The sequence below is a fragment of the Odontomachus brunneus genome, unplaced genomic scaffold (genome assembly GCF_010583005.1).
Source record: "Odontomachus brunneus isolate Ranch 3 - 2012 unplaced genomic scaffold, Obru_v1 Obru_scaffold_019, whole genome shotgun sequence".
Classification (NCBI taxonomy): Eukaryota; Metazoa; Arthropoda; class Insecta; order Hymenoptera; family Formicidae; genus Odontomachus; species Odontomachus brunneus.
The window spans coordinates 2,317,270-2,342,917 of NW_022639469.1; the positions used below are offsets into that span (position 1 = coordinate 2,317,270).

General features: G+C 35.8%; 4 protein-coding genes and 1 long non-coding RNA gene across 5 annotated transcripts; 2 read left to right on the top strand and 3 right to left on the bottom strand.

Annotated features, from left to right (window-relative positions):
* The first annotated feature begins 5,666 nt into the window (after window positions 1–5,666).
* Window positions 5,667–9,062, top strand: LOC116841962 (venom acid phosphatase Acph-1-like). The gene is made up of 6 exons (XM_032810552.1): window positions 5,667–5,801; window positions 5,887–5,997; window positions 6,821–7,037; window positions 7,486–7,694; window positions 7,811–8,152; window positions 8,742–9,062. Exons 1-6 carry the CDS (start codon window positions 5,706–5,708, stop codon window positions 9,024–9,026), a joined length of 1,260 nt encoding a protein of 419 aa, XP_032666443.1. The 5' UTR covers window positions 5,667–5,705; the 3' UTR covers window positions 9,027–9,062.
* On the bottom strand, window positions 5,976–7,929 carry LOC116841971. Its single transcript, XR_004377641.1, has 3 exons — window positions 7,780–7,929; window positions 6,845–7,682; window positions 5,976–6,125 (listed from the first exon to the last, which is right to left on the bottom strand). It is a non-coding gene; the product is annotated as an uncharacterized LOC116841971 (long non-coding RNA).
* Window positions 9,063–9,170: 108 nt separating the features above from the next.
* On the bottom strand, window positions 9,171–23,428 carry LOC116841970. Its single transcript, XM_032810563.1, has 8 exons — window positions 23,077–23,428; window positions 22,853–22,906; window positions 22,230–22,499; window positions 20,622–21,414; window positions 19,670–19,878; window positions 13,788–13,896; window positions 10,563–12,322; window positions 9,171–9,689 (listed from the first exon to the last, which is right to left on the bottom strand). Exons 1-8 carry the CDS (start codon window positions 23,170–23,172, stop codon window positions 9,201–9,203), a joined length of 3,780 nt encoding a protein of 1,259 aa, XP_032666454.1. The 5' UTR covers window positions 23,173–23,428; the 3' UTR covers window positions 9,171–9,200.
* On the top strand, window positions 14,317–16,083 carry LOC116841969 (mitochondrial import inner membrane translocase subunit Tim13). Its single transcript, XM_032810562.1, has 3 exons — window positions 14,317–14,567; window positions 14,640–14,708; window positions 15,040–16,083. The coding sequence occupies exons 1-3, from the start codon at window positions 14,463–14,465 to the stop codon at window positions 15,136–15,138; spliced, it is 273 nt and encodes a 90-aa protein (XP_032666453.1). The 5' UTR covers window positions 14,317–14,462; the 3' UTR covers window positions 15,139–16,083.
* A 104-nt stretch (window positions 23,429–23,532) lies between the features above and the next one.
* Window positions 23,533–24,949, bottom strand: LOC116841964 (EEF1A lysine methyltransferase 1). Its single transcript, XM_032810556.1, has 4 exons — window positions 24,534–24,949; window positions 24,299–24,446; window positions 23,987–24,196; window positions 23,533–23,880 (listed from the first exon to the last, which is right to left on the bottom strand). The coding sequence occupies exons 1-4, from the start codon at window positions 24,684–24,686 to the stop codon at window positions 23,747–23,749; spliced, it is 645 nt and encodes a 214-aa protein (XP_032666447.1). The 5' UTR covers window positions 24,687–24,949; the 3' UTR covers window positions 23,533–23,746.
* Window positions 24,950–25,648: the final 699 nt, after the last annotated feature.

Sequence of the window (25,648 nt, forward strand, 5' to 3'; positions counted from 1 at the left end):
AACTAAAATTATTAACTGTAGGAGCAAATTTTCTTGCTTTCATAGCAAAGTTATTTAGTTGTTATAGCTAAAAGAATTGCTAATATATATATTTGCTAATATATTAGCAAATCTTTTAGTTATCACAACTAAATAACTTTGCTATGCAAGCAAGAAAATTTGCTGCTGTAGTTAATAATTTTAGTTGTCCATATATTACCAAATCCTTTTTTTTACGTATGTTTCTGTGAAATAAAGTTTATTTCTGCGGATAAACTTTATATCCAGTAGGCAATTTTCAAGAATATTTTTTTTCAGTATGGCTCGCAATTGCAATGGAAAAGAATGTTGCTTGATTGCTTGACTAAGTATAGCAGCCACCTCTAAATACTGAAATTACTTCCCGGAACAAGACTTGACAGCAACTTATCATTGCATCGTGAGAATCGCATAGTTGTCGCGATAGTTATCGTGGGACGTAATCGACATTACAGACTTCGTTACTAATCACGCTTGCTTACGGCCCACTACAAACGATAACTTTGTATGCGCGTTACGGCACGTTTACATCAATATCGCGGTCACGCAATGTTGATATAGACGCAATATTAGCGTTTGAACTCTTCAATGTAATTAACGCCAAAGTAATTAAAAAATATATATATAATCTTACTATGTGTATTACTACATAAAACAATCGAAGACGGTTAATAAAATTGTTTGAGAACGATGATACACATACCAGGTATGTAAATATGAAACCGGAATTTTTGTATAGAAAATACACGCTTATTGTATGAAAATGATAAAAAATATTTTATTCGAAGTATGTCCATCGCTAGCTATACATTTTTCCCACCTGTCTGACAATTTGTGGATGCCACGCCAAAAAAAACTGTTGCTCTTTTGAGGCAAACCAGTCATCGAGCCATTTTCATACATTTTCGTAAGAAGTGAAGCGCTGCTTAGCAAGTGCGTGTCTCATCGATGCAAATAAATAGTAATCGGACGGAGCCAAGTCTGGTGAGTAAGCCGCATGCGAAAGTATTTCCCAACTAAACGCCTCAATCGTTTCCTTGACCAGTTTTGTTGTGTGTGATGGTGCATTATCATAAAGCAAAATCACTTTATGTTGCTTTTTTTTATATTCTGGTCATTTTTCATGCAAAGCATGATTCAAATCGATCATTTGTTGTCGGTAGCGTTCAGTATTAACGGTTTGGCCAGGTTTTAGCAGCTCATAATAGATCACACCCTTCTGATCCCACCAAACACAGAGCATTGTCTTCCGTCCATAGCGATTTGGCCTTGCAGTCGATGTCGATGGTTCGCCTGGAGTTACCCATGATCTTTTACGCTTAGGATTCTCAAAATATATCCACTTTTCATCGCCAGTCACAATTCGATGGAGAAATGACTTTCTTTTGTACCTGGCGAGCAGCATTTCGCAAGTGGTTTTTCGGTTTTCCTGCTGTCTTTCATTCAGTACATGTGGAATCCATTTTCCCATCTTCTGGATCTCTCTCATGGCTTTCAAACGTATGGAGACGGCTTCCCGTGTCACATTTAATTGATCCGCGAGTTGTTGTTGCGTTTGAGTGTCATCCTCATCCAACAATGCTTGCAATTCGCTGTCTTCAAACTTTTTCGGTGGTCTTCCACGTTCTTCGTTTCTCACGTCAAAATCGCCACTTTTGAATTTTTTAAACCACTCAAAGCACTGTGATTTACCAAGAGCATGCTCACCGTAAGCTTCGACAAGCATTCGATGCGATTCTGCAGCAGTTTTCTTCAAATGGTAACAGAAAATCAATGCTGTCCGCAAATCGTAGTTTCCAGGCACAAAATTCGACATGTTCAACGCTATTACAAACTATGCTGTTGTATGAAACTTGTATTGTTGTGAGTTGAAAATCTTTGTCAGAGATGTCAACAAGGAAATGGCGCCAATGACGCGGTTTGACGGTAACTACATTGACAGCTAGGGCCATCTATGGGCAAATTCCGGTTTCATATTTACAGACCTGGTATAGAGCAGCGATTGTATATGTGAGCAATTATATGTATAAACAGTTATGCACGAAAAAAGCAATTCTGTTTGTGTGAATTTTGTCTGGCAAAAATAGGGAAAACTCAGATGAAAAACTCAGTTGTAGAAACAGAAAGATGTTCTGTAAGAGATGTCTTCCAATCAGTTTTCAATTATTGCTACCAGGTTTTAATATAGTTGAATATTCAAACAAACGTTTTCGGTTGCTGTAGCAGAGATATTATTTCATCGAATTTTCACCTGGTCCATATATAATTGCGCGAATTGGGATTTCTTTTCCGCGTGAATGTGGAATTATTTTAATATTCGCGGTTTTGAGATAAGAGTTTCTTGCGTTTGTTTAATTAGCCTTGTTTAATTATCAACATTCTGACGATTACATGTGCGTGACAGAATATACTGCACAAAACTGCATAAAATTTTCCGAAAGAAAGAACAACATTAAAGACACACAAAAAATGCGAGATTATGTCATTAGCGTGTAGAGATCAATTATTAATTGATAATAATTACAATGTTTAAAAATTACATCTGTTAATTACACATCGAAGTGTCCAATTCGCTGATACTCGCTGATAAAGCCAAACAATTCGGCGGCAATTAAGACGTTCGCCACACTGAGAGAAATTATCCGATAAAAAATTAGCAATCGAATATTTCCGGTCAAAATATCGGTGAATTTTATATCCGATCAGGATATACGATTAAATTTAATCAGTTACTTTCGATCATAATAGTATTTCATCATATAAACCGATCAAAAAATTATGAACCGATATTTCTCATTGGTTGTTTCCTGATCGGCTACAAAAATTTATCGGTATTTTGATCGGAAATATCCATTTATTAATTTCGTAGAATTTTTTTTATCAAATAATTTTTTACTTAATTATATAAAACAAACTTAGTTTGTTTATAGGAACAGAAAGAAAATTCATCGTTGTCATAGTTGAAGAACGATGATTGAGTAAAAAATGATAAAAAAAGGAGAAAAGGAATAATATCGATGAAATAATATCTCTGTTACAGCAACCGAAAACGTCTGAATATTTAACTATATTAAAACTCGATAGCAATAACTGGAAACTAAAATTGATTAGAAGACGTCTTTTACAGGAGATCTTTCTGTTTCTACAACTGAGTTTTTCATCTGAGTTTTCTCTATTCTTGCCAGAAGAAAAAAGTGAAATGTAACGTCGAAGTGTGTGCGAAATGTGTCATCACGTTTGATAAGGCAGCTCTCTTTGAAGATCGGCGGTTCAACAAGACTCCGCTCGATTCAATGTTGTCTATTTGTCGAATAAATGCCGAATACATTCCGGTATCTCGTGACAATCGAGTCACTTAATTATCACCGTCATGCGCGCGTAAATAATCTGTAGGCAGGCAGGTGGGACACAGTTGACGAACGCCAAGAAACGTTGCAGTAGTATCGCGGTGTGGCTGTATTGTCGCACGGTCGCTCGCCGGGCTTGTCTCTACGCGAGAAGAGGAAACGCTAACAGTCGAACAGGTAAGCTCGACACAAAAGGACATGCGATTTCGACTGAATCGTCGAAATCAGCGAAGAACACGATATCAAATGATCGCGTTAAATTACACTAAGGAAACTATTCCATAGTTATCGCAACTAAAGCTTCACTGCGAAATTTCGTCAATCATGCGACAGTTCGTCAAACTGTATACACATCACAATTCTGCATACGAAACTAGTATAGCAGACACCTGTATAGCTATTATTGCCATGTTTCCCTCTGAATGTACTTAACACGTTGACTGCCAACTACCAGATAAATCGTACTCGGCTTCTTGGCTAGGGCGCTGACTACGATTTATCTCGTAGTTTTTTCATGGTCTACCCTTATAGAAATATCATACTAAGAATCATTGATAATTACTTATTTTCAGTATTAAAAATACTGGATAATAAGTAATTATCAATGATTCTTAGTATGATATTTCTATAAGGGTATCCATATGATTAAATCAAATTGGCTTCTGAGATCGGAATCCTGAAAATTATCGTGGCAGTCAACGTGTTAATGACGTTTCCTCTCGCGAAATTTATGCCAAAATCAGTCTCGGTGTGTGACGAAACAAACGTTTCATCGGGTATTATCGCTGCACACGCATGCCAGATCCATTATCACGTGCGTCTACAATCTACCGAGTCAACGATATTTATCCAGTGCGATCATTAATTTGTCTCCTCAAGATACAGCCACTTGAGCGACTGAAATGCACGCTTGGTTAAGTGCATAAAATAATAGAATATTTGAATAGTGCATAAAAAACGTTTCAGGATCCAGCATTCGCTGGATCAAATATAGAAGACGCAAGGTCACGCGAATTTTCGATAAGACATACCCCAGATAAGCGCGAACGAGCCTGTGTTTATCAGCTGGACCACAAATGCGGTTGTGCATTTTTTTCTTGCACCCCGTATCGCCGCGCGGTAGATCGAATATCTCAGTGGATGTGGACGGGACGAGGGAAATCCTTATCGCGAATTATGCACACTTGCATAATATCGCGGATATTACGGCCGCGTCTTCGTCGTCTACTCCGCGTACTCGCACACCTTCGAGTTATTTCCTATTTTATTTCTATGTAAATTTTTAATGTAATGTCTTATCGAAAATTCGCGTGATCTTGCGTGTTCTATGTTTGATCTAGCGAATGCAAACATTTTTTATGCACTATTCAAATATTCTATTATTTCTATGTAAATTCTAAAAAAATTCGAAAAATTCTCAGTTACACATTAACACTTTTAGTGCCAACCAAAAATAAATGTACCTAAGCGTAAAATACCGGATCAAATTGATGTAGTTTGATAGAGTTTGAGAAAAATTTCTGAAAAGAAATTCAACTATTTATAACGTCTTATAAAATTAGTTTTGAGACAATTTTCTCGCGACGCGGATAGTCCGAAAGAAATTCAACTATTTATAACGTCTTATAAAATTAGTTTTGAGACAATTTTCTCGCGACGCGGATAGTCCGGCACTTTTCGCAAGTGTTGCTAACAATGATATATCGTTGTTCGGCACTATAAGAGTTAAAAAGAGAGAATTTAGTTAGATATCCAATCCTTTAATCTAAAATTAATTTTAATTTTAATTAAATTTAATTAATTTAAATTCTAGAAACTCTCATTAAAATTCTAGAAATCGAAATTCTCGACTCGCATTTTGCGACTTTGATCTCGTTATTTGTGTTGTCGTTACATGAAAAAATACCAAATACAAAATATTGCAGATATTCCGAAGAATTCCATTTAATTTAATTATAGATTTTCTAATGGTCTGATCTCGAGCAGGTAGCGTGGAATAATTCAATCGTGAAGAGAGTATCGACGAATTCATCGGCGCAGTTGAGCGTTCGTTCACCCGACGACAACGCGAATTTAAAAAAAGAATCAATCATCATTTACGGATCGTAATCAAAGTTTAACCGGTCACGTACGACGCGCGATTTCCTCCTCTGCTATGCATTTATCACCGTTCCCGATTCTGATTGCGAAATTCCTCGGCGTATCGCATTGTATTGTGTTCTTATACTTGTTTCTCGCAGTTCGAATTTCGTTGACGTCGATTATTTATCTTCGATATATTCTTTGCTTAAGCGCTTGCTGCCGAAGGAGGGAAAGAGAGCGCGAACAGCCGATAAGAGAATGAACGGGTCACGTATCGCCTGTATTATATTTGCATTATGCATCATCTGTTTATCAACAACCTTGAGCGTGCCGGATCTGAAATTTGTACACGTTGTAAGTACATGACACCGCGCATTCTGCGGGCACGTTTTGTGTGAATGTAACGGAAAACGGAAACAGGGATGACGTGTGGTCGCAGTTGTTCGCGCACAAACTGTACGCGCCGAGAGAGGACCACGCGGAAAAGGAGGGCTTGCCGCGAGTCTTATCGTACGAGTACTTCACTTCCGCCAGGATGGACATGCCGAACGTATGTATTAATATTGACGTTAATTTATTGATTCAATACACTGCTCAATCCAATTGAGCGTGAGTACGAACGGTTAATCAGGGATTGATGATAAACTTCTTCCCCCAGCGTGAACTCGTGAGAATTGTCTACAAAAAGAAAATAGTAGATATTAATGTAATTAACTAGCTTTTTATACTTCGTACATGCTATTTATACTTTATTCTTAGGAATATTTATTATTTTTAGAAACTTAAATATATTATGTGCTATAAAAAAAATTTACTATATTTTTAATAAAATTTATTGCGTTCTCTTCAGCAAGAATAGATTTTATAGTCTATTAACAGTCTATGTTTGAATTACTAAACCCACATAAAATTGGAAAGTATTAGTGAAAAAAATATTCTCTCCATGTAACTTGAAAATTAGAATGTTTAAAAAAAAATTAAAGAAAATGTTCTAACTTTAAGGAAATTTTGTAATTTGAAAGCATTTTCGCTTTTCACGAATTCACAATAGAAAGATTCAATCAATCAAGATCAATTTTCTGAAGTTATTCGACGTTGACTTGATGTTGATTTCACATATTAATGCTTAATCACGAGGAAACTCGTGTTTCTCCTCATTAGTCGGAAATTAGCCTTTCCACGAGCTGTCTCGCGCTTCGACAACGATCAAAGCAAAGGATCGAGACAATCTTAAAGACAATCAGTCAACAATGTGTTTACATATTTGTCTAAAAATCGAACGTGTACTGATTTCTTCAAATAGAAATATGTTGACAACAAAGATATAAATACTAAGTTCTATTTATCATATTGTAAGCGTCGCGATTGCGTAGGCTGCGAGTCTCAACATGTACAACCTGGGGGTGCACTTGCGCAAGGTCTATGGCGAATTTCTTGGCGACAAACTGCAACTTTACAGACCGACGAGGATGAGGACGACGGAGTACGCCTTATCGATGTTATCGGCGCAGCTCGTTAACGCTGGTCTGTGGCCACCCGTGGAAGAGGAAATGTGGATAGCGGGCGTCAACTGGCAGCCAATGCCGACTGGTTAGTCAATAAATGCAATCAGGTTCTTCCTCGACCCTCGAATGGAAGAAGTTTTCTGAATCGATCATCGTAATATACGTGTAATCTAAAGATCTCCTATTTTTCTCTTTTTTGATATGATTTACAAGCATAATAGTTGGCAATAGATAATTGAAGGCTGATCTTTCAAATGGAAAGCTTCTTCTTTCATCGAATATACACTTAATTAATCTACAATTTCAGTTTTATGACTTCAATTTTCAAATCTCCAATTCTTCTCAAGTCTCAATTATTCAGTCTCCAATTTTATTTATGCAATCTACAATAAAAAATAGTTCTAATACTAATCGGAAACTTTCGAAGAAATCGACAATAAGGTTGACATTCAGTCCTTGCGAAATAATTATGGTCTGTAATAAGCTCAAGACTATGTTTTCGTATATAATAATGGCCAGCTTTCTCGTTACAGATTACGTAGAGTTGAAGGAGGACATATTGATGTTGGGCTCACTGTGCCCGAATTTCATCTCACGGATAAACGAAGTGTTGGAAACAGCCGAGACTCGAGAAATGATATCGCAGTATCAGCCTTTGTTTGATTATCTTTCTTATTACACTGAGAAGAACATCAGCACGCCATCGGACGTAGCCCTCTTATACTCTAGTCTGGAAACGATGGTGAGTCTCAAGGCAAAGGTCAAGATGGCGAAGTCACAAGGGCAAATTCAAGTGAACGATTATATATTTGAAAAATCTCTTGTACCTTTTAAGTTCCTTGCAAATGTCCGATTCAGGCTGATCAAGGTGAGATGTTGCCCCATTGGGCGAACGACGTGTTTCCCCACGGTACGATGTACAACGTTACCCTGTTGGAGTACGATCTCCTCTCGGCGACTCCTCTTCAGAGGCAGCTGAACGGCGGGACCCTCTTAGCGGAGATCGTCGGCAACTCGCTGAAGTACACGATGGGCGAAACGCCAGAGGGTCGTAAAATGATGTTGTATAGTGGCGATGGACGAAATATCGCCGGAGTACTGAAAATTCTAGACCTCTGGTCGCCTCACATTCCTAATGAAGCGGCCGCATTAATCTTCGAATTATATTATGATAACGATACAGACACGCATGGAGTCAAGGTAAAGTATTATCTTATCACTGCTCTGAGTATACACTGAGAAAAAAATTTACTAAATTTCAAAAAACGTTTTTATTTGGATACAATTGCAAACATATTTATTTCAATTAAGCAATTATTTTATAAAATTAGTAAAGGAGTTTAATAAAGGAGTTTTAAATATAAATTTCTCTCTTTGATTTTAGAAAATAATTACTTAATTTAAACAAATATATTCACAGTTGTATCCAAAAAGACGTTTTTAGTAAATTTTTTCTCAGTGTAGGAAAAAATACTTTGGAATGTGTTACCTTGCTTTAAAAAAATCTGAGATAGAGTTATACATAAAAAATCAATATAAGTAAATTGTTTTTCTCATTCATAAATATCAAATCTATTATCTGATATACTGAGAAAATTTCTTACATAAATTTATCATAATCTATCGTTTCAATGAGGAAGTTTATACGTTCAAATAAATATTTAATCGTTTAGAAAGGATTAAATAGTAAGATATGATTAAAAACGTAGGAGGTAGATTTATAATTCATAAATCAATTTCAATAAATGTGTGTATGACACCGTTAGAACTTTAAACAAATCAATTTCAGATTAATTATTACACTGGTATCGACGAAACAACGATCTCTTTGTCATTGCCGAACTGTACGGAGACATGTCCGTTACAAACGTTATTGGACTCCGTTTTCGAGTCGATACCGCGGAAACCGCATGCGTTGTGCGGCTGGACCGTTGAGAATTCAACGGAAGCGGAAGACGCCACTACGTTGACTCCGGGGAAATCGTCGAGTCGCGGTGGATCCGCTTTGTGCAATAGTGAGCGTTTGATACGTAACTTAATGTTACTGTACTTAGCAACTTGGTATTTAAAGTAGTTATGCTAATTAGTACAAAAGCAGCTATGAGAGCAGCGGCGAATGTAGAACTTTAAAATCAAGATATTGACAGCGGTCAAACATGAAACTCCTATATCTGCTTATTCTACGCTATATGGGATAACTTTAATTCACAAATCATTATGATAAAAAAAACTACGTATATATTTTTAACTAAATGATTTGTGCGCTAAAAGTGTCGCGTTTCGCTCGAAATTGCGAGTTCAACACGTGAATTGAGGACAGCAATTCCTTGGCAGCAAATTGTATAAAGTCTTCCGTAGACGCTACTGTCAAGTCTTCCAATACGATACGCCATCGCTCCTCCACGTCGTTCACATTCAATTTCGCGTGTCGGAGTTTTTCGTCGATGTAGCGCGTCTTCCAAAGATCCGCGACTTGAGAAATCGAGATTTCGGCGGCTTTTCCATCGTTTGGTACGATCGCGCGATACTTTCGCAAAGCGATATTCAACGCGTAAAACACGAAATGCAGCTGATTAACTGTGCCACGTATGTCCCGCCGAATCTCCGTTTCCTGGCTTAGCATGGACCAAAACGACTTCAACCTCGCTATCAAATGATCGATTGTTGCGACGCATACTGACACAGAGTTGCACAGCTCCAGGATTATCTGTACGCGATATACCTGAGATAGATATGCCTAAGAAAAAGAGAGTATTACTTATTGTAAAATTATATATTTTTTTAAAACATGTCGCGATACGCGTATAAAAATATTTATTACTTATGTAACGTAATATTTATAAGTAGAAGACAAATATATAATGTGTATATAGATGTCGCAAAAATATTATTAAAAAAGAAAAAAAAACATAAAAAAATTAAAAATCCTTACATACTAATATATTTAAAATACTAATACATATATTTACACTGAGAAAATATTTTTGCAATTATTAAGAAATTTCACACAAATAAAAAAATATATATTTTTATATATAGGAAAATACATTCAGGTAAGTGTTACTTGTTTCACAAGTAAATATTTCATAAGTATATAACTGCAAATTTACCATAAAAAAGAGAGAAAGGAAAGAAGAGTTCATTATGAATATTAAATTTACTCAAAATATTCTAAATTCTGGCAAGTTTAGTATTTTAATGAAAAATATTAAATTAAAACAAAACTTCGATTTGCTTACTACATGGAACCAACTTCTTCTGATAAAATTTTATATTTTTGTAAGAGAATATAAATTCTTCTTTTGAATACATATGATAATGAGCTTTGTTCAAATTTGTGATGAATATATGTCAAGATCATTATAAAAAAATATTTTTTGTTGAAGATAATCATCTCTTAAGAGGAGGAAAGTAGCCTGAATAATCGTTTTCTCAGCAATAGAATGACATTTCTCTGTATGTAGTTTTGAAGAAAAAAGGAATTGCTTATTCAACTTATATGAGAGAATTTCGACTAAAATAAATATGTTATTTTAGTACCTGTCGAAATTTTTTTATTTTTTAAACAATTCTTTTCTCACTCTTTTGTATATTTTCAAGTATAACGTACCTTGTTCGATCGCATACATGTTGCGATCTTATCCAGAGTTTCAGTCACCATCGTTATGATCGGTTTCCTACATATGTCGGGCTTTCCTTCTAATCTAAGAGCATCAGACATATTCAATACTGCGTTCACGGCTTTTCCTATCAGATTATTCTTCCAACGTCTATATGTCGCGTATTCTTCTGCCATTTTCTCGTCGCTGACAGTCGTGAGAATTACTCTGACCGATTCGAGAATAATATATTCCATAACGTAATCTTGGTTGAAGTCCAACCACTTGCGCAGACAACTACGTTTCTTTACAGAAGGTTGCTCTTTATACTTAATACAGAGTGTTTCCATTCTATTACACATTACTTCGATTGAATTCATAGCTGTTTCCTTCTTCTTGGATGATCGCAAGTTATAACAATGTCTAGTATTGTTATGCGATACGCCCTTATTGGCAGCAGGCTTCGTCGTTTCATCAACATGGCAATGATGTATTTCAGTGCCGTACGCGCTATCGCACCGCGAATTACGTACATTACTCACTGGCGTATTAGATTTGTTGAGATCGTCAAATTTAATCTTGAATGAGCTCCTATCATTATTGTAAACATCCGTACGCGATCGTGAGTGATTTCCAGTTTGGAAATTGTCGAAATCTTGCAGCTTATTTAGTTTCGAGTCGATACTGCCTAGAGATAGATTGTCTAGAGGAGTTATATTCAAATTCTTGGAACTGTAGTTGAATGTTGGCGAAGATATACTGTGCGGCGTCGGTTGGGTTATCACGTTAGGTGTTATGAAAGCTTCGTCGAAAAAAGAACGCAACTGAAAGAAATTATTCGTTTCATCAGATTGCTTTGGTGTCGACGAGGTAAGTTTATGTTGCTCGTTTTGATCAGTAGTTTGCGTGCAAGATGCCTTCCAGGGGAAAAGGGGATCTGCGAAGTCGTTGCCGGGAACATTTGCAGTATCAACCATGTTTCTCGTAACTTCTTCGTTCGCTCTTTCGGCATAGTCCCACGTAGGCGGGGTCAAATACTCGGTAATTTTATCGAGTTTAAAGTTGTACATTTGAAACTCGGCCAAGCTGTCAAAAGTCTCATTTGCATCGAAATTTGAATTGAATGACAACTTTTTGTCCATTGCTAGAATTCCAGAATCGGATTCCATGATATAACTATCCCATTTGTTTTGCACCGAAGAAACAGGCGATTTGTTTATGTTGTTCATCGAGCCGAAGCTTAGAACGTCGATTTCTGCTTCTTTCGAGGTGGAGAGTGATCTAATCAAACCTCCAGGCGGAGAATTGCACGGAAGATCGGTTACATTTCGTGGAGTTAACATCAATATGTCCTGAGTGTCGATCACTTTGGATGTCGATGGCTTCTCAATGTTTAAACATTTTAAGTGTTTCGTACTTTGTTGTTCATTCCTACCTTCATTTTCGGTATGATTATCTTGTGTGCTCCATTGGCTGTTGTATATTTGTTGCAGTCGTTTGGTCGACAACTGAGAGACGGTGATTGATTTCAGGTAAACGATCGCTTGAACGATATCTATGTCGAATTCGTATTCTGTAAGACCGTTTTGTGAGACTCGCCTGCAAGATGATTGAGACACTTTCGGTGGAATATTCAAAGAATGTTCACAACGTTCATTGACACATGTGTCGTCATTGCCGCATTTATTCGTATCTGCTTGGCCGAACGTGGAGTTTTTCTTCAGGCATGCGGATGTTTTTACCTTGCCTTTCGTACGCAGCAGCGAGGGCTCTAAAAGAGAAGTGATCCCCAAATAGACAAAGACGCTGAACATAGCATGCAAACATTTAATGTATACTTCGTGATGCTGTTGTAAACAGCGTATTCATGTTTAAAATATATTGTTTTAAAAAAATATCTTTCATTACGCCGTATCTCGAATCAAAACATTCACTTCTAATTACTACAATGATCTCGGATTAATTGTGTTCTCGTGCCGACCTAATAAATGTGATGTCCGTCTAATAAATATTAGTTAATTTAAAAAATTTTTTTTTCTCAGTGTACTAGCGTTACACTTTTCAATTTTCAATTCAGTCATTATTTAGTCAATATTGTAAAATATGTCTATCTGTCGTTTCACTTCTAATATGAGAAGTATAATGGTGCATGGAGAAAATTTTATGGTAAAAATTGCTAGGGAATAGCACACTAATTACATATTTACTTATACTAATATATTTTCAAGTAAGAAAATATACATCCTAACAAGATAGCCAAACCTGCACGAATAGATTTCGAGCAGAGCTTGCTATCAACTTTTGATGGCAAATAGATAACAAATTTGATACAGGATCTGTTATATCAAATCTTGCTGCCAAATTGCCGCTAGATATGCGGCAGAGCTTGTTGGATAATTGCTGCAGATTTGCAGCAAAAACCGCGCAGAGCTTGTAGCAATTTGACGGCAGATTAGCAGCAGAAACCGCGCAGACTTTGCTGCGCTGCAAGCTTTGCGCGATTTTTGCTGCAAATTTGGCACCAATTGTCCGACAGCAAGATCTGTCACCAAAACCGTCACCTAATGTAGACACAGATGGCTATGGTTTTGCTGTGGGTTTTTGATCAAATTTGCTGCCAATCTGCGTGCAGTTTGCGCTCAATTTGCTTACTGGGAACACAGATGTCCAAGGAACGTCCAGAGTACGTTCTGAGGATAAATGTTTCTTCGTTCTCAGAATATCCCTGGGCCGTTCTCAGGTGTGATTTTGTGCTGTCTGAGCATTTTCTTAAATATTAGCTTTTTTATGAAATTGTTTATTTCATGAAATATTTGAATAAAAGAATTTAGATTAAATAAAAATATATTATTAATACCTATCCAATAAATATTTTTGCCCAGATTTTTCTTGGTATATTAACACTCTATTACTAGAAACATACTAAAATTGAAAAGAATTTATATATAAAAAAATAATATTTCCTTCGTACAGACGAGTTTTTTTATTTCCAGCAATTTTTGTTCTTGAAAATTAGAATAACATGGAATGTTGAGAAAATGATTGAATCATAGGCTGCGTTTCGATATTCTCTGTCAGTATTAAAAATCTACACATATACGTAACATGAACTACAAATCTTCTCTTTAGTATTGACAGTAATCGGAATGCAACCATAATCGCGAAAAGCGAGTCTTTATAATTCGTTTTCTCGTCCTCTGACGACATCTTGATTTTTTGTTCTACATGAGACTTACCCGCGTTGTTCGAATTTTGAGCACCATCGTCTAACTCCATTTGTTGCACGGCCACGAAAAATTGTTGCCTCTCCCAATCGTCAATCCGATACTCCAAGTTTCGAGATTTCTTTAAGAGCAACAATACAATTGTTTAACTAATGACGCACCCAGCAACATCGTGTGAAATATACCTACCGTTACTTTTTTACGTCGTGACGTAGTGCGTTTTTTCCCCATTTTTCTTGATACACTTGTCGATTTGAATTTCCTGCTGCAACTCTAAATACAATCAAATATCAATATTCGTGATACCCAGCAGATTCCTCTCCTTCTCGTATTTGTCTAAATAACGGACACTGTTGTTTTCTATCAGAGAAAAATAATACAAGTAGCTTCCGCAGAGAACGTCTCCCGCAACAAATGTAAAATTTTTAAATGGCGAGCGAAAGTGCCGCCAACTAGAGATCCTGGAGTGCACGACAGAACATGAACGCCGTACAGCGGAATAGCGGACAATTAATTTCTTGCGAGCGACATCTACGATAAACTTCACGTGCTACTCGTGCGACCGGCAGTGAGCTTTGGTTAGGTTAGATCATAGGTTAGGTGTGATTCGTGCTTGCCAGTCACAAAACTTCTTGTATCTCAATTTATTATCGCTGCTAAGAGATAATAAATCCTCAGACTGAAAATATGGAAGGAATGTCTGCGGCAAGTTTAAGCGACTCTGAGAGGGAGCAGTTGATGATCAATCTGAAGCAGCAAATAGCTGTCGCCAATACCCAGGAACTGCTCGTGGTATTGTTACACAACATAATTTGCTCGCATCTCAATTGACTGAACGTTACAGGTTTTTATGTATATTTGTAGAAAATGACGGAGAAGTGTTTCAAAAAGTGCATATTCAAGCCGGGCACGTCGTTGGATAGCACGGAACAGGTGAATCCCTTTCTCTAAACGTGGCCTCAATCTTAACCCTTTACTAGTCGCATTTTAGAAAAAATTACAATTAATCGCGATGTATTTTTCGCATATAAATTCAATGCAAACTGAGCAAACTGATAATCTCTGGCAGTGTTCAGCAGAGCAAGCTATTTTACAAGTGTTACAAAATTTGTAGGTCTGATTGGTATATATTCTTAATTTTGACTGAATATAATAGCATATACCAATCAAACTCACAAATTTTACAACAAAGCAGTTTTTGCCTTGCTGGATGTAAGCCTTTGTCGTGTTTCAATATGTCTTATGCGAAATGATTTATTTCCAGAAATGCTTAGCAATGTGCATGGACCGTTACATGGACTCTTTCAATCTTGTTTCGAGAGCATACGGTGAGCGAATTCAGAGAGAACGCAATAGGATGTAAATATAGGAAATTGGGACAAGCATACTGTTACCTGTTAATCATAGTATAATTTGTACATGATCAAAAGGGTAATATAGTATTTTGTACATATGCATTTTGTTTTACAACAAAAGCAACAGGGGTATATTATCATTTCCTAGAATAAAAAAAAATATTTACACTTTACCATTTGACAATTTTAATACAGTACATTGTAAAAAAATTATTGTACAATTGTATTATACATGTATATGTCTATACCTTTAAATTTATACATACCACTGTGTGTATATACATATATGCATATATACAATTGTATATGATTAAATTGTAATATTTCACCTGCCATTTATCTGCATTTGAAAATGCAGAAGACTATCATTTATGTAGCAAAACAACATATACATGGTTGTTAATATTGCAAACTATTGAAATGATATCGACATGATATCATTCATCACTATAGGGTAATGGAATTAACTGTACACTAGGATGCAAGATAATAAAAGAACATAGACAACGAGTGCAAAAGAGAAAAATCTTTATAAAATAAATAACATATACATGAATACATATTATTACATCATACTTGAAAATCATAAATAAGTAACATAGGTGTTTTTTTTTTATTGTTGTAAAACCCACAATTCCACAGTACTTTTATTTGCATTCTTTATAATTATTTCATACACACTAAAAGGCACGGTATAGCTACCAATGTTTCAACGTGGTTACAAAATAATTATCTGCGATCGTGAATACCGAAGGAATACCGTATATAAAGCGGGTAGTAATACTTTGTTCGTGAGACTTCAAACTGTAGATTATTATGAGTAGCTATGACTATGGCTATGTGATGGTTACCTATGTTGCGAAAGTATCGAGGTTGTCACTCCATGAAATGTGCATTAAAAACCGCTGTTATATATACATACATTTTTCACAATAAAATATTATTTAATTTTAGTGTGTGTTATTTGCGTCAGATATTCTCTTCCTGCGTAAACAAAAGAGCCACGTCAAGCGTCAATGTATAAGACAAAAGTAAAATACGAGACAAATTAATTTACGTTTCGAACAGTATCTTCCGAGAGTGATCATAGATTTTACGTGTATCTTCTAGGTATGTCTATGTCGCAAACATAATGCGAAGAAGTTGCAAAGCAGGCTATTCAACAGCCCGCGATAAACAGAAAAAGATACACAAGCGACTCTAAATCGCCCCCGTTTCTCGACGTTTTCAACAATTTCGAACGGCGTTTCTAAAATCGCTTGAATAGAAACTACACGCGTATTTAATGTATGCGTACGCTGCAATTAATCTCGGTTTAACACGGACTTCCTGTTGCTCTGAAAATTCGACTACACGGGAAAAATGTCTCCGTTGATGTAACTGAATTTTCCGTTGCCTGGAGGAGGATTAGAGACCAGACGGAAGACTCGATTGTAGGAACGGAAAGATTCCTGTAGGAGATTTTTATTTAGTTAATTGTTCTCGGTTATCTCCAGCGAGATTTAGGCCCGTATTAATAGTCATTACTTGAAACGTGTCCCACGTGAAATACTCAGATATGAATTTAGAGTTAGATTTAAATTTTCTACTTGAATCACTTAATATACGTGACACTACATTTGTAATCGCGACTCAGCTGAAAAATTCACGTCTAACTCTAAATTCAAATCTGCATATCTCACTGGAGACAAGTCTCAAGTAATAACCATTAATACAGGTTCTAGACTCGTTTTAATAGTCATTAGTTGAAACTTCATATGAGATACTTAGATTTGTGCTCAGAGTTGGACCCAAGTTTTTCAGTCGAATCATACATTTATATCTATAATCGTGATTTGGAAAACTTATCTAATTCTGAATTCAAATCCAAGTATCCTATTTGGTTGAGACGAGTTCCAAGCGATAACTATTAATAGGGGCTTAAAGCAGCCGAATGAATGTTCAGACGAGTGCTTTCGGTCACAGCAACAGAGATAGACACGTTTCGTCTGGTCCCTATCCAGTCGCACGAACTGAGAGTTCTTTCCCGTGTATCTAGAAAAAGGAAAGAAAGGAAAGATCCGCAGCTGTTTTTAAATTAAGATTAAGACGCACCTTAAATTATCCCTTTACAACCTACGATGAGAGAAATACTTATCCCATTAATCTGTGCCTGCTAATGGTAACAATGCAACGAAAAAGTTACGACTACCTTAGTAACAATGGAATGTGTATGCTATCCTCTAGACTCTATAGAGCGTAGGAATGTTCAATGCAGTCCTGAATCCCGTTGTTTATAAAACGTTATGCGCACTGTATCGATAATAAATGTAACCACGCTGATTGGCCAGGAACATACCTGTTTCATTTTCTTTTAATGTATATCTCGGGACAAACGGCGCGCGGTCCGAACTAAGCGATTCCATTACTACGTATGCACACACATACATACACACACGTAATATTGGTATCAAAATAAGTCATTTGTCTCGCAACATTTGCAGCGTCGATCGTGAGTTCGCGAATTCGTGAGAGTGTGTGTGCGATGGAACGATTAATAATTAAATGCAGCGTTGGAGAAGTAGAGTATGTAGTACAAAATGCCGCGGTCTCTGTTTGAGCATAGAAAGTAGATGTTGCTTTTGTTCTTTTGTTGACTGTTTCCCACCGTCCAGCATTCGATAAATCGCCGCGAACGTACCGGGAGACGCGAGCTCTGGATATTACCTAGTGACGGAATTTCTTTGTTCGAACCGTAGTTTCTAATACCGGTAATATTACAACGTAGTGTCTCTCTCTACCCGTTTGCTGAAAATTCTTTTGTAAAGATGGTTGGCTATACAGTTCTCTTGTTCTTTTTACAAAAGGATTTTGATTTGTCAAGCGTCTAGTTGATCCACCTTGAGTTGTACTTGAGTTATTGCATCTTATACGGGGCACAAAATATTCACATTATTTTAAAACGTTTCCCTTTTCTTCTTCTTCATCTTTTTTTCTCCAATCGCGAAAGTTGGATTACCCAAAAATTAATATCTTAGTCTACACAGCTTTCACACTAATCATAATTTCCTGCGAATCATGGATGCAAGAAAATATATAAGCACCTAATCTTTTTTTTTTCATAGACAACGTTAACTCTCATAAATAACTTTAGCTTCAAACACTTAGCACCATTATGTTCGAAAAAATAATTTGATGGATTTTTTAGGCAATCCATTTCTAGACGGACGATTTCCTGATATTATTACAATATCATATCAGTAACTTTGTGTAAATGAGGTAATGGACAATGTTCAGTCATAAAATTAAGAACAGAGATATTTCAATAAACACAATAGAACGCTAATAGATCTTCTACAAAAAAAAAGGAAGAGAAATGTGTGTAATCAAGTCACTAACAAGCAGTATCTCGTTAATGTGACACCTCTCTAATATTTAAATTATCGTAACATTGGTGTAATCTTTACGTTTGTAAGAGTAATAATACTAAGCATACTTTTTTACATAATAACGTAGAAGGTATGTAGCCTGTCTGAGGTTGAATAAAATAAAAATTCGATTCAATCGTTATTTCAGTTCAAATATCATTCGATAATGACGTTTTCGTCGAGATATTGATGAAAGTTTTGAGAATACTGTACATTTTGCAATTGAACAATAGCGATTCGACATGCGATTTGTTCATCATTCAGTTTTTGTTATTACAAATATTGTAATGAACGACTAAGGGAAGTACCCTTTGAATGAGTCATGAAAGTAAATATTCCACAAGTACATTCCTTTACCTTAAAACTCGCGAAGCAACAGCAGATATGACTAACCATATTGCTTTCTTTAATTGTGTAATATTTCAGAATACATGTAAAGAGGATTTACGACACGTAGTCAACTGTCCCGACTCGCGATGACTTTTTACTGTTAAATCGAGGTTGTATGAACGTTTACTCGAGCGTACGTGTCCTTATTAACGTGACCTTCGATCACCTCGGTGTGTTGCTTATTTTTACAAACTGTAGAAAAATATCGCCTATTGTTGAAATATGCATTCAAACATTTACCTTCTACGTTTCTTTTTCTTATTTTGTTTCTTTTTTTTTCTCATTTTGCAGCGCAACTTATAAGTATTGAGCCACAACTGGCAGTGCCTTTATCAGAAACCATGCGAGTTCGATGCCGCGAGTTCCTGAATTCTTCACGGTATAGTTATAGCATACAGACATACGCAAGACACATTTTAGCGCGAACAAGATATCGATTTCGCCGAGGATTATATGAGAAACAACCCCTTAGAGCTCTTACAGATAGGATCTGCGTATCAGTGTGTGTGTGTGTGTATGAGAGACACGATTAAAAATTACATCTCTTCTATATAATCCGCGGTAATACCCGTCGTAAAGTTTGATATATTCTTATCCGTATTCATATCTTCGAGCTAAAATATAACGATTCTATATGTATACAATACAATTACGTATATAACTGATACGGGAGAAAAATATGTGCAATTGCAAGTAGTAACAGTGCCGCAGTCTCGCGTTAATTTAAAGTCGGCTTACTTACACAGGAGGTACTACTCAAGATTTCGTCCATCTCCTCGATCTCTTCGCTCAGATCCTCGGTACGGGCACTTTGAGTTTTCTCCTCCTTCTTCGTTCGTGGGTTCGGGGAGCTGTCTATCTTGTCCGGCTCCTTGGAAGGACTCTGCTCATTCGCGCTACCTGACGCAGATGACACGAAGTCTTCTTCGTAATTATCTATGCCGTCTGTAGCTGTAAAGATTTTATTTTAGACTTTTACCTTTCAAGGCTCGCTTTAACGCTCTTGCAAAATTTGCCAATGCGAGTGAAATATTATAAAGATTTGCGTAGACTTTATTATCAGGGTTAAGAGTTCATGCGTGCATCATGTTACTCTTATCTACATATAGACAACATAAACTAAGTTTGAGATGTCATGTATGTATACAATGAATAATCTATAGACGTCGTTTAAAGAACGTATGGCTTGTCCAAAAATTAACCAAGTTTAATATTTTTATTTAATCTTTAGAATTCTTCTGTAAATTTCTGAACATTGTTTCCTCGACAAGTTAGTCCACAGAATTCTCTTACATTCTTATCTTTAGAGTAAATCTCTCATATAATGAAATAAAAATTTCATGTAATTTGTTATCCATCTCAAAATATCACTTTCATAATTACTTAAAACAGATATGATAACTGTTTTATAATTATTCTTTTTTGTATATATTCTACTATTCACAGTATTTTAATTCACAGTATTCTATATAGTTTACATTGTCTACATGAAAAAATACTGTAACAATACGTAAATAATCAACAAAAGTAAAATAATTAATAGATGTAATTTTGAAATCTACGACTGATAATCCTGATTATTATTATTAAAATATATTTCCTATTATGAAACTATATATATATATATATATATGTGTGTGTGTGTGTGTGTGTGTGTGTGTGTGTGTGTAAAAATATTCTTACACAACACTCACCAAGCCCGATATCCATCAACTCCTTCAGATCGTTGATGTTGGCTTTTTTGCCGTTCAATGGCGGTAAATCGCCGAATATAGAACCAGCCTTCTGATTGATGGCCGGCAGATCTTCTAAAAAAGACTCGGCCTTATGCATTGTACTAACATTCTTCCGCTCACCGTCGACAATGATCTCGTCGAAAAATATAGTCTTCCCGAAGTTACCTCCTGCATTGACCGGCTTCTTATGTTGCGTGTGTACATTATTGCCTAGGCTTAGCTCCAAACTATTTATACTGTTTTGCTTAGTTATATCTTTCTTTTGATTTGTTTGCGTGTCGATTACTATAGAATCGTCGAACTTAATTAGGGACTCGGATTTGTTTAACGGACTCGTTTGATTGGACGTAGTGACTGTAGTGTCGTTCTCTCGCGCCGCGACATTCGTCGTCGTCGTCGTACATGTAGAAGTTTTATCAAAATTCACATTATTGTTCCTATTACTTTCAATTCCGTCATTGTCCGTTGCGTTCTCCCTGAGAGCGGACTGTTGCTTATCACAATCCGACATGTTCGTCACAACGTCGCTGGTCGCTGGATCTTTGCATTTCTTGTCCGTTATTGTCACGTTTATTGGAACTTTCGGGCTCTGCTCGGAGACGCTCTCCAGCTTCTCGGAAGAGTCATTGTCGTTGGATGACGATACGGATTCATTGTGTATTATCTTGGGCACGGATACCTCAAATGTCGTGTTCACAAAGTTCGTCGAGGTTTCATCGGTCTCATCGTGTCTGTTACTACTTTTGTTACTCTGCAAAAAAAAATGTTTTATAAAACAAAATACCCATCAAACTGCGCCAATTTGTACTATGAATTGCAAAACAATTTAGACACAATGAAGTTAAAAGCTCACTAAACTGTCCAAATTAGTAGTCATTACTGGTGAACTTGCTCAGTAATTATTAATTATTATTAGTATTATTTAGCATTCTTAATTATATTATTGCATAAGTTCGATAATAACTCTCATTTTTGCTGTACTATAGATTTGTACTGTAGATTCCAAATTATATAAAATCTATGTGCAGATTGTTTGTGTTATTTACATGATGTATACACTGTCATTTTCACATAAGCAATATAAATTATACAGATTATCGTAATTATAAATTATACTAAAATATACGAAAAAAAAGAATAATTAAATTATGAGATAGTTGCTTCATCTGTTTTTGGGCATTAATTACAAATGTGATTTAAAATTAATAATAAATTGCATAAAATTTTTACCTCATTATATAAAAAATTGGTAGACAACTCTAAAGGTAAGAGTATAACCAGAGGATTCTAACTTGTTTAACAATGTTCACAAATTTATATCAAGATTGTAAAAGTTGAATGTAGGTATCAACTTTTCTTAATAAATTTCTGAGCAAGCTTTTGTTTTTTTAGCAGCTACAAATTACTCATTGTCTACATACGTGACATCTTATATATAGTTTACATTGTCTACATGTAGACATAGAATATCATAATTTCTATGTAAAACACCTAACCCTGCAATTCTGACAGTTGCTCCCAATTTCATCTAAACTGTTTTGCAGCCCGCTGTGCTTAAATCAATACCTTTTGTGTACTATTAAAGGCACCATTGATGCTGTTCTTGAGAATCTCACCAAGTAATGGCTCGGTTGAATCAATACCTAATTCCTCACACAACTTATTTCTTCCTACATAATTGTATTCTTTCCCAAAGTATGTCTCAGGATCATATACAGATATAGTACAGTCGAGACCAAAGTATTCTAGGAACTCTCTAACCAAGCAAAACAATAATTTCCCTTCTGAATTGGACAGGTACTGCTTGACAGTTTTGTTGAGAAGTGGCTCAGGATTCTGAAATATTTATTTTAGTATTACAAAACCATACTACAGTCTTGCACAGATCTAAGCGCGCTGTAGAATTTTACACGTAGAACATTTTTGCACACAGTTCACAACCTCTTCTTACAAAGTTGTCTTGATCATGCAACTTTGTAAAAAAAATGTGATGCTACTTTACTTCTTTGTAAAATAAGTATGATGCATGATAAAGAATACGCCTTACTTATATGAAGAAGACAAGATAAACCGCGTTAATTTGACATGCATGAGAAGTCGTTACGGCCGGTCGAGCACAAAGAATTGTAAACAAGAGGCTTTCTTTTTGCACTTTATTGCGGCACGCTTGAGTGACTTGAACGACCTACCATTACCGAATCCTGTTCCTCGAGAGCCAGGAACACGCTCGCCCTGAGTTCCGCCTGTGAACATCAGACAAAAGAGCTCTGAGAAAGCGGCGAGAGCGAACGCCCGCGAGTTTATATTGTATCCCTTTTTTCAACCGCTCCCCCCGAGTCCAAGCACGTCTAACCTACGAGGGTAGAGGCCCGCATCGTTTTTTTTTTTTTCGCGACATATCCCCATGACGCACCCGTACTTTAGCGAGGACGCCGTTGTTCTCCAGAGTTTGCACCACCAGGTCCCGTAGTTCCGTGTCCTCCTCCATTGAGATGTTCCCGTCTATCATGATTACAAATAAAAAAATGCGCCAGCGTACACTCAAGAGATGTAAATATTTACGCTTTCCATCGCGTGTCTTCTTTTCGCGGATGCGACACCATATAGGGACTTTCCCGCCCGTGACCTAGAGATTTTCGTCCCGTGAGGTCATCGCGCTTACCATCGATTCGAAAAATAGTCGGTAAGATCGCGCGAACGTTTAACTTTGAGAAACTCAGTCCAATTATACGATATGGGAGTTCCGAAAAATCAATTACTCACGCTTGTATATGTATTATGGCTCTTGATTCTTTTGATGGAATTAGGTGATACTCAAAGAGGTCGTGATTGAAAATGTCATAGGATCATGGCTTGAAAAACTTCACAATTCAATGCATTTCAATCTTTACTTTTTGTACTATATAAACATTTCTGTAATACAAAAAATAAAAATTCGAGTCGACAGTTTGTCAATTTCTACAGTCATTCAGGCATATCCATGTAAAAAAGTACAAACTAATATATATACACACTTATTAATATCTAACAATAATAAATACAAATATATATATTTGTCGAATACTGTTTGAAATATTGTTTGCTCATTCCAGAGTCTTGTCAAAATCGAAGTTCGAATAGCAATAAAATTCGTTTGCCAGATTGTTTTTGTGGCCTGGCATAAAATTACATTTCTTGACATTTAACAGTCTTTCTGCTAATTCTGCCATAATAGCTCCTACATGGAAGACAACACATTTACTTTTACATTAATATTTAACAAATAGATAGGCAGTGATGAAAATTATTTTGAAAATATAATAGAAATGTAATTTTACACATACCTGTGCATAGCACAATCTTTTCCTTTGTCAGAAACTTTATTGTCACTGCTGTTTTCGTCAGACACTCATCTGACAGAAACGGTGGATCTGCTATAACCAGATCAAACTCACTGGACATGTCTCTGGGCACATCTAAGGGGAACTTGTAATCATATTGTATGAAATCTGCACCGAATACCTTGAAACGACTGTCATATTCAAATAGCTTAACTGTAATTAAGAATCAATTATACATGTACTGCAAGAAACAAGATCACTCAGTCAATGTCTGCACATTGCAACTTGAGTATTATACAAATATTATAGACATACTTTGTCTTTCACCAGATTCTTTCTTCAGCTTACTGTAAAGTGTCGGGCAGGAGATCAGAGCGATTTTTCCATTGGCTGGTGTCGAATTTAAGGCACCTCTGACGAATGCTTCTGTCGTCTTATCGTCGTACCAAAATTGGCTCAATTGCTGCGACATTAATTACGGATCAATTTCTTCACAATATGCGAAATTTTATCATATATAAATGTCATATTGATATTATTGCTGACTCACCCAATCCTCGTCGAAGAGAGTATTCGATATCTGATCTTCCTTGGATATACGTTTCAAAAAAATCTCTCGTTCTTCCCTTTCTTTCAGAAATTCCTGCAGTGCAGTAAGCGTTGTCGAGCTCAAACGTGGCTGATCGTCATCGCTATCGCTCATCGTTTACAAATAATAATTCAACTAGCGTATGCAAATTGTATCTATGTGCGTAGAAGAGAGAGAGAGAGAGAGAGAACTTTAGATAAAAATAATCGTAGAAAATCGATCGACGAATCGATCAATCTCGGAAGATTCGAAACCACGGGCGATCGAAATTACCGCCACTGCTAATCGCTCTAGTGAATTAATTAGTCGTTAATTACGTGGGTGCCTTATCGATACGCGCTGCATCTCGTGGTTATCAAGGTCAACGAAAATCAACCGGTATTTACATATCAAGTTTTTTGTCTATGGATCAGCTGTTTCTTAGCTACACTTTCTGCACCTTCTTACGACAAGCTCCTTTCTTTTTCTGTTTTAAAATACAGATATATATATATATATATATATATATATATATATATATATATATATATATATATATATATATATATATATATATATATATATATATATATATATATATATATATATATATATATATATATATATATATATATATATATATATATATATATATATATATATATATATATATATATATATATATATATATATATATATATATATATATATATATATATATATATATATATATATATATATATATATATATATATATATATATATATATATATATTTAAGATCGAAGTTTTAAGTATCCCGTATACCATTTTAGTTCCATTCTTTTTAATTACTTTTTTTCTTTCTTACATATTTGTGAAACACAATATTTGTGGATCAGCTTGGGTAGACATGAGTGTAAAATATATTGTTTAAACGAGGACTCTGTTACGTGTAGGTGTCAATGGAGAATCTAGTAACTACGAACGGTTGTCGATCCGTCTACTTTTGAATTTAAACGCGCTCCGGACCAATTCGAATTGTGTGATATGGTGATAGTTCAATACCGGCCTATGGTTGGTCTTCATAGGCCGATATTCATAGGCTTGATTTACATC

Excerpts from the sequence above, each read along its gene's own strand:
- LOC116841962 (XM_032810552.1), top strand. The coding sequence starts at position 5,706 with ATGAACGGGTCACGTATCGCCTGTATTATATTTGCATTATGCATCATC. Across the intron at positions 5,802-5,886 it reads ATCTGAAATTTGTACACGTT|TTGTTCGCGCACAAACTGTA; the intron begins GTAAGTACATGA and ends GTGTGGTCGCAG. Across the intron at positions 5,998-6,820 it reads CCAGGATGGACATGCCGAAC|GCTGCGAGTCTCAACATGTA; the intron begins GTATGTATTAAT and ends GCGATTGCGTAG.
- LOC116841969 (XM_032810562.1), top strand. The coding sequence starts at position 14,463 with ATGGAAGGAATGTCTGCGGCAAGTTTAAGCGACTCTGAGAGGGAGCAG. Across the intron at positions 14,568-14,639 it reads ATACCCAGGAACTGCTCGTG|AAAATGACGGAGAAGTGTTT; the intron begins GTATTGTTACAC and ends GTATATTTGTAG. Across the intron at positions 14,709-15,039 it reads CGTTGGATAGCACGGAACAG|AAATGCTTAGCAATGTGCAT; the intron begins GTGAATCCCTTT and ends ATTTATTTCCAG.
- LOC116841970 (XM_032810563.1), bottom strand. The coding sequence starts at position 23,172 with ATGATAGACGGGAACATCTCAATGGAGGAGGACACGGAACTACGGGAC. Across the intron at positions 21,415-22,229 it reads CCTTTAATAGTACACAAAAG|AGTAACAAAAGTAGTAACAG; the intron begins GTATTGATTTAA and ends TTTTTTTTGCAG. Across the intron at positions 12,323-13,787 it reads TCAAAATTCGAACAACGCGG|AGCCCTCGCTGCTGCGTACG; the intron begins GTAAGTCTCATG and ends CTTCTCTTTTAG.
- LOC116841964 (XM_032810556.1), bottom strand. The coding sequence starts at position 24,686 with ATGAGCGATAGCGATGACGATCAGCCACGTTTGAGCTCGACAACGCTT. Across the intron at positions 24,447-24,533 it reads CTCTCTTCGACGAGGATTGG|CAATTGAGCCAATTTTGGTA; the intron begins GTGAGTCAGCAA and ends TTAATGTCGCAG. Across the intron at positions 24,197-24,298 it reads AGAATCTGGTGAAAGACAAA|TTAAGCTATTTGAATATGAC; the intron begins GTATGTCTATAA and ends TCTTAATTACAG.